We start from the raw sequence: 15,683 nt of genomic DNA on the forward strand, positions 1-15,683 counted from the left end.
CCACTTTTTAAGTCAGCTTGATCCCAAGATAACATTGATAGTAGCATGAATGGTGGTAGTGAGAAAAAAAGAGAGGAGTGGCAGGAAGAATAAATAGACCATTGACAAAGGCACTGGGCAGTCTCATTCCATCACTTCATACCCTATCCATCCTGCTCTTCTAGCCCCAGAGCTCCTCCGTCCTAGGACAAAATGCACAGATGCAAGGATTAGGTGAAGAGGCAAAAACAGAAAAAAGTAAATGAGATACCTTCTAGAAAAGGGAGAGGTACAATGTCCAGGAAGTCTCAAAATGTTTGAACTGCCTTGGAGCCAAATAAAGCAATTTGATATTATCAGACACTGTCTACTAAGCAGAAAATGCCAATAATCATAGCAAACACCCAGAAAACAGAAAATCAATCAACATTTACTTATTAACTGCAAGCTCTGTGCCAGGATACTGTGCTGGGGATACAAAAAGAGGCAAAAAATAGTCCCTACCCTGTCCCTTACAATCTAATGAGGGAGTGAAAAAGCAAACAAAATAAATACAGGAAACAGGGGTATAGTAGTGATGGTGGTGGTGGGATACAGGGAAGAAACTAATGAGGTTTTAGTTGAGACTTAAGAGAAGTCAGAGAAGCTAGGAAACAGAGATTAGGAGGGAGGGTATTCCAATGAAAATTCTTGGAGCCTAGAGATGGAATACCTTGTTTTTGGAATAGCAAAGTGGTCAAGAATTAAGGTACAAGAAGACTGGAAAGGGAGGAAAGAGTAACATTATGAATAATTTTGAATGCTGAACATCATGATTTTGTAGTTGATCCATCAGAGTTTATTAAGTAGAGGGAGCAACATGGTTGGAATTGCATTTTAGCAAAAGAAAATTCAAGAAATCATCTCCACATAGACTGAACTAACAATGCAGAGCCAGAGTCTCGGCCGATTGAGTTTCAAGTGGATATAAAAGATTACCATGTTGGAAGAGATGAGACATGCTGAGAAGAGATGGAAAAATGACCGAATTTCTTCATTCCATCCATTCACACCACATTTCCTACCCACTTTATGTTTTCCCTGAAAAGTTTCTTTTTTCTTTATCCACAACCTAAGGGAATGTAGGAGAACCCATATGTTTCTGTATGAGGGATGAGAATCATTGTTCCTTTTAAATTCTCTTTAGTTTCATGTCTTAATTAAATACTTTGCAATTGGATTTGTGGCTCCTGAATGGTCTATAAATTTAAAATATGACAGTGATGGGGTTCAGTCCAAGAGCTTACATGATTGATTACCCCAAATTGACACTTGTAACCTGACACAATAGGAAAAAGCTGAAGAGCCAGAATATGTTAGGCCCAAATCACATGAAGTGTCAGGCATTTCAGGTGGATTACACACAAAAAAGGCATTACTAGACTGGTCTGTTGCCATCCATTGGATATTGCTCCTATGGAGAAAATATGGTCCAAATCCCAAACAAATGACTTTCAAATGATTTTTAGAAAATCTGTAAATTGGCAATTAACTATATTCTGATGTCCCTTGATATTTTGCTTCCTCCTCCTCACCAAAAGAACCTTTCTTTAGAATGATCTTCGGTTGTTATACACCCACACAAAGTGATTTTTCAGTTAACTTTGAAGGTGAGTCCCAAAAGTGGAATGGAAATGTTTCTTCATTAACCTCTTCCTCTTGCTGGTTGTGTATATAATTCACACCACGTATTTGAACGTCTATAAATTTATCTTTCAGTCCAATGAATTTTACAAATTGTTTCTAGACATGTTACTCTCAAAAATACACACAAACCTTAGTGACAACTGAAATACTGCTACTATTTAAGTGACATATAACTATTTATGGTTTTGAAAAGGGGAAAGATAAAACTATGTACCAATTGCAAGAATACTAGGGAAAAAGGGAGTTAAATGAAAAGTACTATATGATCATAAGTCATATCAGAAGGACTTAACTTCAATAAAGGTATGCTTTGAATTTCTAAAATGAGTCTTTTTTTGGGGAAAAAAAGAAGGTTTTGGGCTAAATTTGTCATTTTGTCAATGTAGGTGAACATATATCAGAATTTAAACTTATGTCTTTCTGACTATCTAATGATTTATCTATACTATGATACCTATCAGATATCCTTTTATATTTCTCTCAAGATTATGGAAAGTTTTAAAGATAAAATATGTCTTAATCAGGGCAAATAACTCAAAGTGTTAGGAATTCAAAACTGGCGGACACCATGTGACAGAGAGAATTAATCTCTATCTCAGTTTCCTCAACTGTAAAATGGAGATAACATGAACATCTATCTCCCAAGGCTGTTGTGATGTTCCAGTGAGATAAAATCTATAAAGCTCTTGGCACAGTAGGTGCTTTTTAAAAAGTTTTTTTCTTTCCTTTGTTCCTTCCTAAAAATGAATACCATTACAACAAACAGCTTATTGTGGCTGTGCCTACATAAAAGCATTGCTTAAAGAGAGATAAGGTGAATTCCATCTACTACCAGTTAATTGATCAGTAATTCTGTCAATTGCTAATCAGATTCAGAAACTTTTCAAAACACCTCAATTTAATTGTTTAATTAATGAATTTAAATTTAATGCATTAAAAATTTCTAAGGAGATCTGGCCAGCATACATGAAATAAGTGGTCTTGTAACCCTTATTGTTTAATAACCATCTTATCTTTTCTAAGTTCTAAGAAAAGACTACTTATAATTTGATAAGAGAAAAAAACCTCTTTGTCATGTAACTCTTGTTTTTATCTCTCTATTACAAATAGAGTCGTCCTAAAACTGATGTCCCCATCTTTATCAATAAGAATAATAATAATAAAACAATTTGAATATAATGTAGTTGGTTAGTTAATAATAATAGTAGCTAGACAAACTACTACCAGGCTTTTAGGCTATTTTCTGATTACCTAAAAGAAAGTTACTCTTAAAAAGTTGGATGTGCAATGATAAATAACCTATTATACTGCAGCTTTTTGCCTTGTATACCCCTGGACAGAAATATTTCTAAACATCTGGAGAATTACTGTCAAAAGATTTTTTCCAGGATATTCTCAAGGGGACCTAAACCGCACAACTTCCTTCAAAAATCAAAAGCAACATTAGGAGAGCTTTTTACCAGCTGAGGACTATAAGCTATAGCATCCTACAAACAAACCACTGTCGTCATAGAATGAGGCAGATGCGAACCAATGATTTTCTGAAGGGAAGAAAAGTAACCTAAATTTCATGACTGAAAACTTGCATTAAAAAGTTAAAGTGTTTTACTGATTTTCTAACTTTGGTGTTAGTAGTTCATGATCTTAAGGAAGATTTTTCATGTTGTGTGTGTTATCTTTCGCAGTCTAGTAAAACCTTACAGACCTCTTCTCAGAAAAATACTTTTAAATGCATTAAATAAAATACATGGAATTACAAGTGAAAACAATTTTACTGAAATACCAGTTATCAAAATATTTTTTAAACAAATTCATGCATCCCCAGGTTAAGAATTCCTGTTTTATAGGCAATATAAGGTAACATTGTGCCTCATGTCATGGGAAAAGAAAAGCAATTATATCTTATTTGTTGGTGAAAGGAATGTTTAAATTCAGGTTCTTAACTACATGCTTAGTTTAATTGCAAATTAGCTAAAATGGTACCTAAATACTTTATGACAATAGCAGTTGAGCCCACAACATTTTTAATCACTATATAAAATCACTAACTACTAGTTTAACAATCCCTGTAGAAGACATCTGAAAAGCTCAATTGTCTCCACTGGAGTGTGGGTTTTTGCAGCTTGTTTTAAAAAATTATGTGCCTTTTATTGTACTAAAGAAATTCCACCAGAAGCACAGCCTACTCATTGATAACAACAACCCAACTATTTTTCACATTCCTCACTCACAAAGTCTCTTGAAGTTTTCCTAATTGCAAAAGGCTTGGCTACTGTAATCAAACAAACTTTACTCTGGAGTGATAATCTTGGTTCAAAATTTGCCTTCTAAATAAAATGAATGAGACAGAATGCCTTTCCACAGCATTGCTCTTCAAGGCATTAGAAGCTCGAAAAACACTTGATGTTAATGTTATCTGCTGCTCTGAGACAGAAAAAATAAATAAACCCTTAATTGATAAGCATTAACTCTTGGAAAAAAGATACCTTTCTTCCATCCTCTTAAAGTCCAAGACAACTACACAGCTCCAAATTGGCGGAGGTTTAAATTTAGAAAGGCAGCAGCTAGGTGGGTCTCCTGCACTGAACAATGTCTAATTGTTCTTGGACAAAGGAGAGTCCTGGAAACCGAAAATGTAAACATTTCTGGGACTAAGAAGAAGAATCAAAAGTCGGACGATCTGGCCAGAGATACAAAAGTGCATTGGTTAACAAGTGAACAAAACAAGAACAACATGCTGATGTCAAACTTGGGAAACAAAATACTTTAGCTTCTCAGAAGGATACAGTGTAGTAAACGAAATAAAGCTGTCACTTTAAGGTTCTCTTACCCGCACTTCTACAGGGGATTCCATCTCCACTTCGCCCTGGGGCGCATCCTTATACTGTAGCGGGGATTCTATCACGAGCTCTTTTTTGGTGTTCCTATTATTTGTCCTCGCCTGCATCCTCCGCTGAAAGCCCACTTCGGAGTGACCGTAAGAGAGACGGCAAGTTCTGAATCCCTGGACATCCAAGCTAAGGGCATGCCAGGAAAGGAGAGCTTCCTTTTCCCCCCTCCAGGCACAAGTGGTCACACATACACACTGAGCTAATTCAACTACCAAAGCTGTAATCTGCAAAGCCTGTTGTGGTGGGAATGCATGACAGAGGAAGGCCGGCCTCCAAGGGGTGTACTATTGCTCTGGAAATGGGAGGAACCCATTTTCATGCCAAATGAAAACAAACCAAAAGGGGGAAAAAAAAAAAAAAAAAAAGACAATACACAGTGTGCTCCTTCTCTGATAAAGACATGCCTTATTGCATCATCTACAAATGCTCGAGAGCTAAAAGTAATTTCCATACAGCATAGGTAAAATTACCAAGAATCAAAGTTTAGAGCGCAAAACTTTTCATAATTCTGTATACTATAAATAATGAAAAGGTGATTTTCAAGTTGATTTGACATTTATTTTCTGCTTAATAATAATAAAAGCTAGCATTTTTGTAATTCTTTAAAATTTGCAAAGTGCTTTATATGATCTTATTTGATAATCATATGTGATTTCCTTCACTGGCTAAACAAGTACCTGGCTAATATGCAAAGCAGGGAAGAATAATTGGCTGCTTCTACTTTGGTCCCCAAAGCTAAATGTTTATTGGTTTAAGAGATTCCCCTCCTCCTTGATTAGAGATTCTTATTAAAAAGCTATTTATATTTCATAACTCCGATGAAACCAAAACTCATTTGCATTTCATACCAGGAAGTCAATCAACAGTCTTCACCTTTCATGAAGCAAAGATAAGCCTCAGTCAATTAAGGATTCTTGAAAACCTACTATGTGCCCTGTACTTTATCCAGTGTTTTCACAAGAAAAAATTCAAGACAACCCAGGCCTAAATGGAATCAACAATCTATTTGTGAAGATTAAATCCAAAGAAATAACCAGTGAGCAAGACAACATATAATTATATGAGTGTGTGTGTGTGTATGTGTGTGTATATATATATATTATATAATTAAGTGATAAACTGAGAATAGACATAAATACAAAAGCACACGTAATGAATGAGATAATTATTACTGCTTAGTGTGGTTAATATACATGTGCAGAAACACACTTAAACCTACCATTGTGTTTTTATTATTTCCTAACAAAAACTCTACAAGTAATTTAAGAATATGATCTCATTTTACAGGTGAGAAAAATCAAGGCACAGAAAGTTTGTTAAGTGATTTAACAAAAGTCACAAGGGGAGCAAGTGTTAAAGGTGTGATTAAATGCTTTACTTGCTGAGATTCTGTAATGCTTCTCCCAATGAGCCATTATGCTTCATTTCCTCTGTGTGTGTGTGTGTGTGTGTGTGTGTGTGTGTGTGTGTGTTGTCATTCCATCTCAGCAATTTGAATGAGTCATTGTCACTTCTGGCAGTAGAAACACTATTACCTAGGTGCAGATATTGAAATTTTGTTTACACTATTTTAAAATGTAAGTTATCCAACAGTCTCTACTCCATAAGCACACTTGTTGATTTTGTAACAAAAATGCTTAAGTTTTTGTACTTAACTCAATACTTTAGAAATTCCTTATTTCAGCAGCATTGATATTGTCTGATAGACAGCCCCTTCCTTAAGTAGTTTTCATTAGTCTAAAAATGTCCAACTTCTGGTGTCAGTCAGCCTTACTTTTGATGATGATGCTCTCCAAACTTAGGGATGGTTCTCTGATAAAACCATAGAATCAAATATTTTCCTAGTTTGGTAGGACATACTGGAAATAACTACAATTTCACAGTCTATAAGAAGTGAGGGTCATAAAGATCAAAGAAAGGAAAAGTACAGATATTTACAAAAGCTTTGAAGCAGTTCTTTTTCTAGTGATAAAAATAAAACAAAACAAAACCTCAAACAAACAAATAAACAAAAGACAGGAAATCAATTGGAGAATGACTGAACAAATTATGGTATGTGAATATAATAGAATATGATTGCTTTGGAAGAGGTAACAAAGGGATGCTGCTTTCAGATACTTTGGAAAATACTCGTGCACCAACACAAAATGAAGTGAGACCATTCCATACAGTATCAACAATTAAAAATTTTGAAAGTCTTTAAAATTCTGATCTATGCAATGAACTACCATGATTCCAGGGGCAGGATAATGAAACAAGCTACTTAGTTCCTGATGTTTTGACTTAAGATGCAGAAAAGGATATACATTTTTGGACATGGCCCCATATGGAAATTTGTTTTGTTTATGCATTTTCATTACTAAGTTTTTTCTTTGTTTTTCTTTTCCTTCTAATGGAGAAAAGGGAAAAATATATATTGGTTAATTGAAAAATAAAGTTTTTCTTTAATTTTAAAAAGAAGTGAACCTTTTTATACCAATGAGATAGCAGAATGGAGCTTAAATTAAGAAGTTCTCAAAACTCTCAAAAAATTACAATCCAACTTTTAGTATCCTTTCACATACAGGTTAAGCTTTCTTTGGATCTCAGTTTAAAAATAGCAAGATCTAAATACAAAAGCTTGCTTTTCACTCCCTTTATTTAAAATTTCATTCCCTTTATTTAAAATACTGTGGTCTTGGTGATATAATAGGAACATATAAAAATTAGGTATATGGTAAAGAGATCAGTATAATGTTCGGCATTTTCCTAAAACCAAAAGAACTGAACCTTAAGAAAGTAGTTTCCACCCATAATGCAGCAGTCATTTGATAATAATATTACTCTGCTAGATCTATAGGCCAATTACTTAGACTTTTCTCAGCTTAGCCCCTATTACTTCTATTCCACTTAAATCTCAGACATCATTTCAGGAACCCAACATTTTACAGATCAGGAGACCACTCTCATTTCCAGGTGAACTGCCTTTAGCAATTTTTTTTGCTAATATCACATTTCTTTGGAACCAAGGAAAAATATTATTCCTTCATGGTAAAATCAAATAGGGTTTAAAAACCAATTCAAACATCTCAAAGCCAAAGTCTTTAAGAAATCCTTCACCTGGGGCAGAATTGAGTAAGTCAGACAGAAATAGCAGAAAGGACAACCTGATCATCGATGTAATGGTGCTAATGAAAGAGAGTAATTACTTCCAACTCTGTTTATCTATTATTCTTATATGTTATATGATTATGGCTGATAATGAGCCAGATATGTTCAAAAAGTTAAGAAATTTTAGTTTAGGTGAATTGATGAATTCCAGCAAATTGTGTTTTACTCAGACAGGTTTAGAGAAAAGTGGATTCTCCCTTTGGTCTAGATTACCCTAGCTGGACAAATATGGGCATAGATAAACCTCTTTAACTAAGACTGAGTGAGTCTTGTCTCCCAGGATCTCCTCAAATTTAAGTCCACGTCTCATTACAAAGTTCATTCTTTCATTACTTGTCAACTAAGCAAAGCTGATGGCCATCTTCAGGAATGCCCACTCTTCCAAAGGCATATAAGCATTGAGTGGATTCCATAAGAGATCTTTGACATCCTATTATTAATTATTGTTAGCATGATTAATATAATGATTAATTATCCAGAAATTGTGCTTTTGAACTTTTTATACATAACACCACTGAGGTCATGAAGAAATAAAAGACAAAAAGAAAAATTTATACATATATAAAATTTTATATATTACACCCATATGTTGTATGTATGTATATTGATGATTATATAAAATATATACTCATGACATTGATGCAAAGAGCCATGAGAATTTTTATTAATTATTGTTAGCAAGATTAATAAAATGATTAATCACTCAAAATTTCTGAACTTTTTACACATCACCACTGAGGTCATAAAAAAAGACAAAAGAAAAACTATACATATATAAAATTATATATATATACACACACACAAAATGTATATTATATATATATACACACACACATATGTTGTGTGTATGGATATATAGATGATTATATAAATATATGAATTTATAAATATATTCATGACAGATGCAAAGAATCATGAGAACTCATAATGAATACACACACATAAATACAAGTTACAATCACATAAATTAAAACATCGTTAAAAAGGAGCTTGATTCAGACTAATTGAAATGACCAATATTTGTTTCAGAGAAAAGACAATGAAACATACTTCCTTCTCAGAAGAAAGGGCTCAGACTACAGATGGGAAACCATAAGCCCTAAATGTCACTCTATTAGCTGATTTTGCTTTATAAGTTTTCTTTGTAACAAAGGAGGGTCCTATGTGGAGGAGGTGAGCATAGATACATAGAAAATTTTTAAAAATCAGTAAAACTTATGAAATATGGAAAAAAAAGAAAGAAGCTAATCTATATCCCCCAAAGGTTCAGTTTATGCCCTCTTACATTTGGGAAAGGGGAAGAAAGGAATTCTCTATCACAATCCCACACATATCAATAAGCCACAGATTTTGTTATAAAAAAAGGGAGGGAGAATATCAATTTCCTTAAGATTAAAATATCTCATGGACAATATAGAAATAAGAGTTACTGAAAACTTAAAGGCAACTTTTAGCTCTCTGAGGAAGTGGGATACCATCCAACTTGAAACATTTGCCTTAAATTAGGTTCCTCATCATGAGGTAAAAAGCAGTTCTGTCAAATGTTAAACCAAATTTGAGAGCTATTTAACAACCTACAAGTTCAGCTGCTACTCTCAATTTATTTTGTGATTATGAAATCTGCCCAATGACCATTTTTCTTTCTTACTGTCCATGCTTGAATAATAATAATAATGGCTTGCAAAGCACTTTAAAGATATTTTATCTTATCTTTATAACTCTGGAAAGTAGATGCTTTTATTATTCCCATTTTACAGATGAAATAATAACTGTAAAGCTCTAGCACAAGGCTTGGCAAATAATAAGTACTATACAAATGTTGACTAACAACCATTAGTAATAATAATAATAATAATAATAATAATAATAATAATAGACAGCTAACAGGTATATAGCCCTTACTATATGGCAGGCATTGTACTAAGAGTGATTCTCCCAGAAAACTCTGCAAGGTAAGGATTATTAATATGCCCATTTCACAGATTAAGTGCTCAGGCTAGTAAGTAACTGAGGCTCAGATATTCCTGCTCCAGGATGAGCACTCTATCCACCAATCACCCAGAGCCCTTTCTGCACCATCTAGCTGTCTCTAAATCAGGCAATATTGGTTTACCAATTTCTTCTACCATAAGAAATGGTTATGGAGCTGTATAAATACAAAATAAAAGGGGCAATTAACTCTGCCAAAAAGCTACTCCTACACACCCAATTCCTTCAGGCATCTTCCCAAGTAGCCACATGTCCCTGGTTCCCTGCCATTATTATAACCCCGGACAAGTGGAAAGGAGGGAAGCTGTAGTAACCTGCCTTCAAGGATCCCAGCTACCCGTTAGTAAAACAAGCAAGCATGGGGGCCAAAGGGAAAGGAGATGAATCCAATAATTTGGACCCCCCTCACAGGAGCTCAGGCTCTGCTAAGTGAACACCCATCTCCCCTTACTGTCCACCCACATCCTTCTATCCTGATACTAGAAGATATCAAATAGTGGTTGTTTAATTTTTTTTAGGAATAATTACAAGCAATAATAACTACATGGAAACATGAGGGTTCTGGATCACTAATTTATATACCCTGAGTTGGGAATTCCATCATCCCCTACTAATTAGAAATCAACCACTAAGTCGAATTTTCACTACATCTTTGGATAGACACCCTGGTTAATTAAAAGTTGAGAACAAAGAAGAATAGTTTTCTTATAATCTTTTCCTTCTTAACATACAAAAAAATAAAAATAAAAATGAATCCTTCTCTTTCAAATGAGTACTTACAAAATTTTCCAGTGTTTATTTCATTCAATTGAGACCAAAGCCCTACTATCAAACATGAAACAAAAGTGATCTTGAATTTTACTATTACTGACTTCTGGTATATTTAGCAAAAAAATAAAAACAAAAATCTTATAGTGATTTATGTTACAATTTGATTAATGTTCATAATTGAGAAGAAAATTAAGACAGTTTATACATGTTAATATTTCTATTCAATTAAATTCATTCTCCTCATTAAGGACCTCTGGCACAAATGATATATTTAAAAGTATGATCAAGAAGATACAAAGATTACATACTTGATTCACTGAGACAGGAATAAGCATCCAAATTATCGGGTAATTGTCAATCAGTAAATAAACTTTTGTTAAACTATCTACTTTGTTTTACCTTTATGTAACTATCTATTACTGTGCTAATAAGCTCTAGGGATACAAAAAAAAAAAAAAAGAAAGAAAGAATCCTACTATCAAGAAGTTAACTATAATGGGGGATGGAGGAAAAGAGGGATTCAAGAAGTAACAGTATAATGGGGGGTGAGGAAATGGGGGATCAAAATACAAATAACTATGTACAAATAAATAGAAATAACCATCAGAGGGAAAACCCTAGAATTAAGGGAGATTGGGAAAGTTTTTCTGAAAAAGGAATTTTAGCTGAGTTGAAGAAAGGAAATTTCAGAGTAAGAGATGAGGAGAGAGGACATTCCAGACCTGAGGACAGCCACTGAAAAATGCCTAAGGTGTCTCATCTGAGGATGAAGGGAACTAAGGTAGAAGACTGGAAAGGTAGGAAGGGGCCAAGTTATAAAAGATTTTGAACACCAAACAGAGGATTTTATATTTGATCCAGGAGATTATAGGGAAAAAGATTGGTGGTAATTGAGGAAGTAATGAAGGCAAATGGTACGAGATTCTTTAACAAGCACATAGTGTTACCAAAAGGAGGAAAATATAAAAACACAGGTTTGCAAAAGGTGAGAGGAAGGAAGAATACCTGTACCTAAAGAGCTCTTAGAAGTATACATATAGAGGAAAAGGCCTTATATGTGAAAACTGTATATACTTATAGCAGCTCTTTTTTTAACATCAGAAATCAAAGCTTTTTATTCAAGACACAAGATGGACAGATTAGGAACAAAAATGCTGAAATTTTTCTGGCTGATATAATAACTTCAGTATCTTGACCCATCATCCTTCAAAGGATGTCTTTCAATATATTACCCAGGAAAGATTTCTTCAGGTTCCTACTATATGTTGTCTCCTGGTTTCTATTCCACTCCAATACAAAAAGAGGCAAAAATAAAGGCAAAAAAAAAAAAAAAAGAGGAAAATAAAGAATATAGTTCCTGCCTGGAAGGAGCTTATAATCTAATAAGGGAAAAAACATGAGAAGAAATATATACAAAATAAGTAAGCTATGTGTAAGATAAAAAGGAAATACTTAAAAATGGGAAATCAATGGAAATTAAGAGGGGTTGAGAAAAGCTTCCTGTAAAAGGTAGGATCCTAGTTGGAATTTAAAGGAAGAAAAGGCAGCAACTAAGTGGTTCAGTAGATAGAGAAATGGTCTTGAGTCAGGAAAACCTGAGTTCAAATGCAGCCTCACACACTCATTAGATATGTGACTCCAGGCAACTCACTTTAATCTCTGTTGGCCTTAATCTACTGAAGAAAAAAAATGACAAACCATTCCAATATCTTTGCCAAGGAAGCCCCAGAACACAAAGAGTTAGACATGCTTCAACAACAGCATCAACAAAGAAAGACAAGAAGATCAGTAAGGAAGAAAGGATAGGATATAGATAAAAAAAATTCCATTAAAAAAATTCAAAATCAAACATTATCAAATCCTTAAGTTACTTGTAAAAGCTTATTATAGAGATTCAGTTCACAAACACTGCCTAACAAAGAAAATTGGGCATTAGTTAAAGAAGGCTATCAATTATAGATTAAAAGTATTAGACCTTGCAGGGTTTTTTTTGCATATTAGTCAGAACATTTTTTTCATTTTACAGATTGTTTTATTTATATCTTACAAACATTTATTGATTACCTCTATCTCGAGAGAGCTCTTGTAACAAAGTAAAATAGTTAAATAATACTAGTAATACCATCAATGAGTCATTTGAAAGTATATGCAACATTTCACAACTATAGAACCTACCTCCTCATATTTTTTAATTAAAAGAAAAAATGTAAATTTTTTTCCCATCCCCTCATTGTAAAAAAAAAAGAAAAAAATTATTTTAATAAATGTGCATAGTTGAGTAAAACAAAGCACTATGTAAGTGTATGAGTTCTCAATGGCTGAGTTGTTTATCATCAGAAATTAAAACTTTTTACTCAAGAAACAGTATGCACAGTTTAGGAACAAAGACCCTGGAATTTTTCTGGGTCAAATAACTATGTATACATTTTTATATGTATACATTATATATATATACTTACACACACACACATATGTACATATATATGCATACATACATATAGCTCAAAAATACACATATGTATTTCTCATTCTGAACCCTAAGTTCATCACCTGTTATGAATAGAACATTTCATCATCTATCTTCTGAAATTGTGAATGGTCATTTTATTGATCCTAGTTTTTCAGCTTTCAAAGTTTTTTTTTACAATGCTGCTGTCAATGTATAAATTAGTCACCTAGTTGGTTCTCATTTCATTCTTTATCAGCATATACATTTCTCAAAATTGTTCTATTTTACATTATGTAATATTATATTATATATTAATACAAATTATTCTTCTATATTACTTCATTCTGTGTTATTTCTGTAAGTTTGCATAACTCTTTGAAATCATCTATTTCTTCATTCCTTACAGCACAACAATATTCCATTTTATTGATACAGCACAATTTATTCAGTCATTCTTCAATTAATGAAGACATCATATTAGTTTCTAGTTTTTTGCCTCCATTTAAAAAAAGGTTCCTCTGAATGTTTTAATATATAAAGGATCTATTACTATTTCTTTGCTCTCTTTCAGATACAATAGGCCTAGGAAAGGTATAGCATCTCCATTGTCTTGTAATTTTTTGTACATACTTCCATATTGCTTCCAGAATGATTTTCCCCATACACAAATATACCAACATTTACACCAAAAGGGCATTAATGTGCTTGTCTTCCCACAGTCCCTGCAACACTTATCATTTTTGTCATCCTTGCCACTCTGAAGGGTGTAAAATGAAATCCCAGAATTGCTTTAATTTGCATTTCTCTAATTAGTGATTTGGAACATTTTATCATATGGCTATAGATAGCCCTGGTTTCTTCTCTTGAGAACTGTTTATATCTTCAAAAAATTTATCAATCAGAAAACAGTTCTATTTCTAAAGCATTTGAATCAGTTCCTATACATCTTAGAAGTGAGATTTTTAATCAGAGAAGCTTGTGGTAAAGTTTTTTTTCCTCAGTTGTCTTGCTTTTAATCTTAGCTTTATCAGATCTTTTTGTTCAAAAATCTCTTACTTTCATGTAACCAAAATTACCCATTTTATTTTCTATGCTCTTTCTACTGCTTGGTCACCAACTTTTCTCCCAAACATAGTTCTGATATTTAATCTCCTAAATAGAAATTTGGTACTGATTAAAATATATCTATCAGTGGAACTGTTTAGATATACATCACACAGAAGCAAAGATATGATATCTGATCATCATGAAGATGCCAGATATTGGGATAAACTCACTGACAATAAAAAGCACTGGGAAGTTGGACAGGAATATGGAAGAAACTTGATTTAAACCAACATCTCACAATCTTATACAATGATAAGCCTCAAATGAAAAGACTGCATATATTAGGTTCACATTATAAACCAATTAGAGAAATGCCTGAACATTTTATTTATTAATTTTTTTTATTGAAGCACATTTGCTGGCAGACATAAGTCTCAAATAAAAGTATTAAATGGCGTGGATAATCTTTAGAATTAAAGAAATCCATATGCAAATTGATCTAATCGTTCTGTAGGGCAATTTGGAACTATGGGGCATGATCGAGCAATACTATTACTAGGCCTGTAGGGAAAAGAACCTGGTGTGTATGTGTGTGTGTGTGTGTGTGTGTGTGTGTGTGTGTGTGTGTCTGTGTGTGTACAGCAACTTTTTTGTGTGGTGACAAAGAATTGAAAATCTAGGGGATGCCCGTCAATTGGGGAATGACTGAACAAGCTAATATTAGAATGTAATGGAATATTGTTTTACTATAAGAAATGACAAAAATAGTAGATTTTAGAAAAACCTGGAAAGATGTAAATGAACTGATGCAAAGTGAGCAGAACCTGAAGAATATTGAATATAGTAACAAGTAATATTGTATGATGATCAGCTATGATTTGGCTGTTTTCAACAATACAATGATCCAAAACAATTCTAAAAGATTCATGATGAAAAAAGTTATCTATATCCAAAAAAAGGACTGGTGGAGTCTGAATGTGGATTGAAACTACCATTTCCACTTTATTTTTTCATGTTTTTTTTTCTTTTAGTTTGTTCTGTCTTTTACAACATGACTTATATAGAAAATATATTTTTACATGATACTATCTTAAGGGGGGGATGTGAGAGATGAAGAGAGAAAGTTAGGAACTCAAAATTGTTTTTCAATAAATGTTAAAAAGTTTCATTACATGTAATGGGGAAAAATAAAATACTTTTTTTTTTTAAAGTCCATATGCAGCCCTTGCTTTATATCCATTTCTGAACTTGTTTAATTGAAAGGCATTGATAAATTGAAACAAAGAACACTGCCACAACATTGGTCTTTTGGGGGATTTGTTCCTTTTCCTTCATTATAATCCCCACATTCCAACCAATCCCATGCCCAGTGCTTGATTGGTAGGTGTACTACAAAGCAGAGATTTATACCCTGTCTTTTTTCAGAGATCAGGGCTCTCAGGCTCTAAGCAAAAGGCAAACCATTAAGTGCTAAACATTTTCCTATGAACTACCACAAATTTTCCTATGAACTACCACAAATTACCCATTTGTTACAATAATTATTATACCCTTGCAAGTCTAATTTAGACATGGAAGTTTACAAACTAAAATCTGATATGGGGAATGGAACACTAGACTTGGAGTCAGAAGACCTGGTTTGAAATTCACTCCTTTTCACTAACTATGTGACAATGGCTGAGTCACTTATCTGTGAATTTGTTTTCTCATCAGCAAGATGG

The 15,683-nt window shown here is 33.3% G+C and overlaps 1 protein-coding gene across 14 annotated transcripts in view; it reads right to left on the reverse strand.

The window, feature by feature from the left end:
- The window catches only part of DOCK9 (dedicator of cytokinesis 9), a 341,819-nt gene that overhangs the window by 206,551 nt on the left and 119,585 nt on the right, over positions 1 to 15,683 (reverse strand). For 2 of the 14 annotated variants that reach the window (XM_051984057.1, XM_051984051.1), the window contains exon 1: positions 4,496 to 4,770. The exons of 9 other annotated variants lie outside the window; for them this stretch is intronic. In XM_051984057.1, the coding sequence (XP_051840017.1) occupies positions 4,496 to 4,612 (117 nt within the window). In that variant the 5' untranslated portion in view covers positions 4,613 to 4,770. Of the gene's footprint in view, positions 1 to 4,495; positions 4,773 to 15,683 lie in introns of those variants that run through there. 3 more of the 14 variants (XM_051984060.1, XM_051984054.1, XM_051984059.1) reach the window with 3 other exon arrangements.

This window comes from Antechinus flavipes, chromosome 3 (assembly GCF_016432865.1).
Source record: "Antechinus flavipes isolate AdamAnt ecotype Samford, QLD, Australia chromosome 3, AdamAnt_v2, whole genome shotgun sequence".
In the NCBI taxonomy this organism is placed as follows: domain Eukaryota; kingdom Metazoa; phylum Chordata; class Mammalia; order Dasyuromorphia; family Dasyuridae; genus Antechinus; species Antechinus flavipes.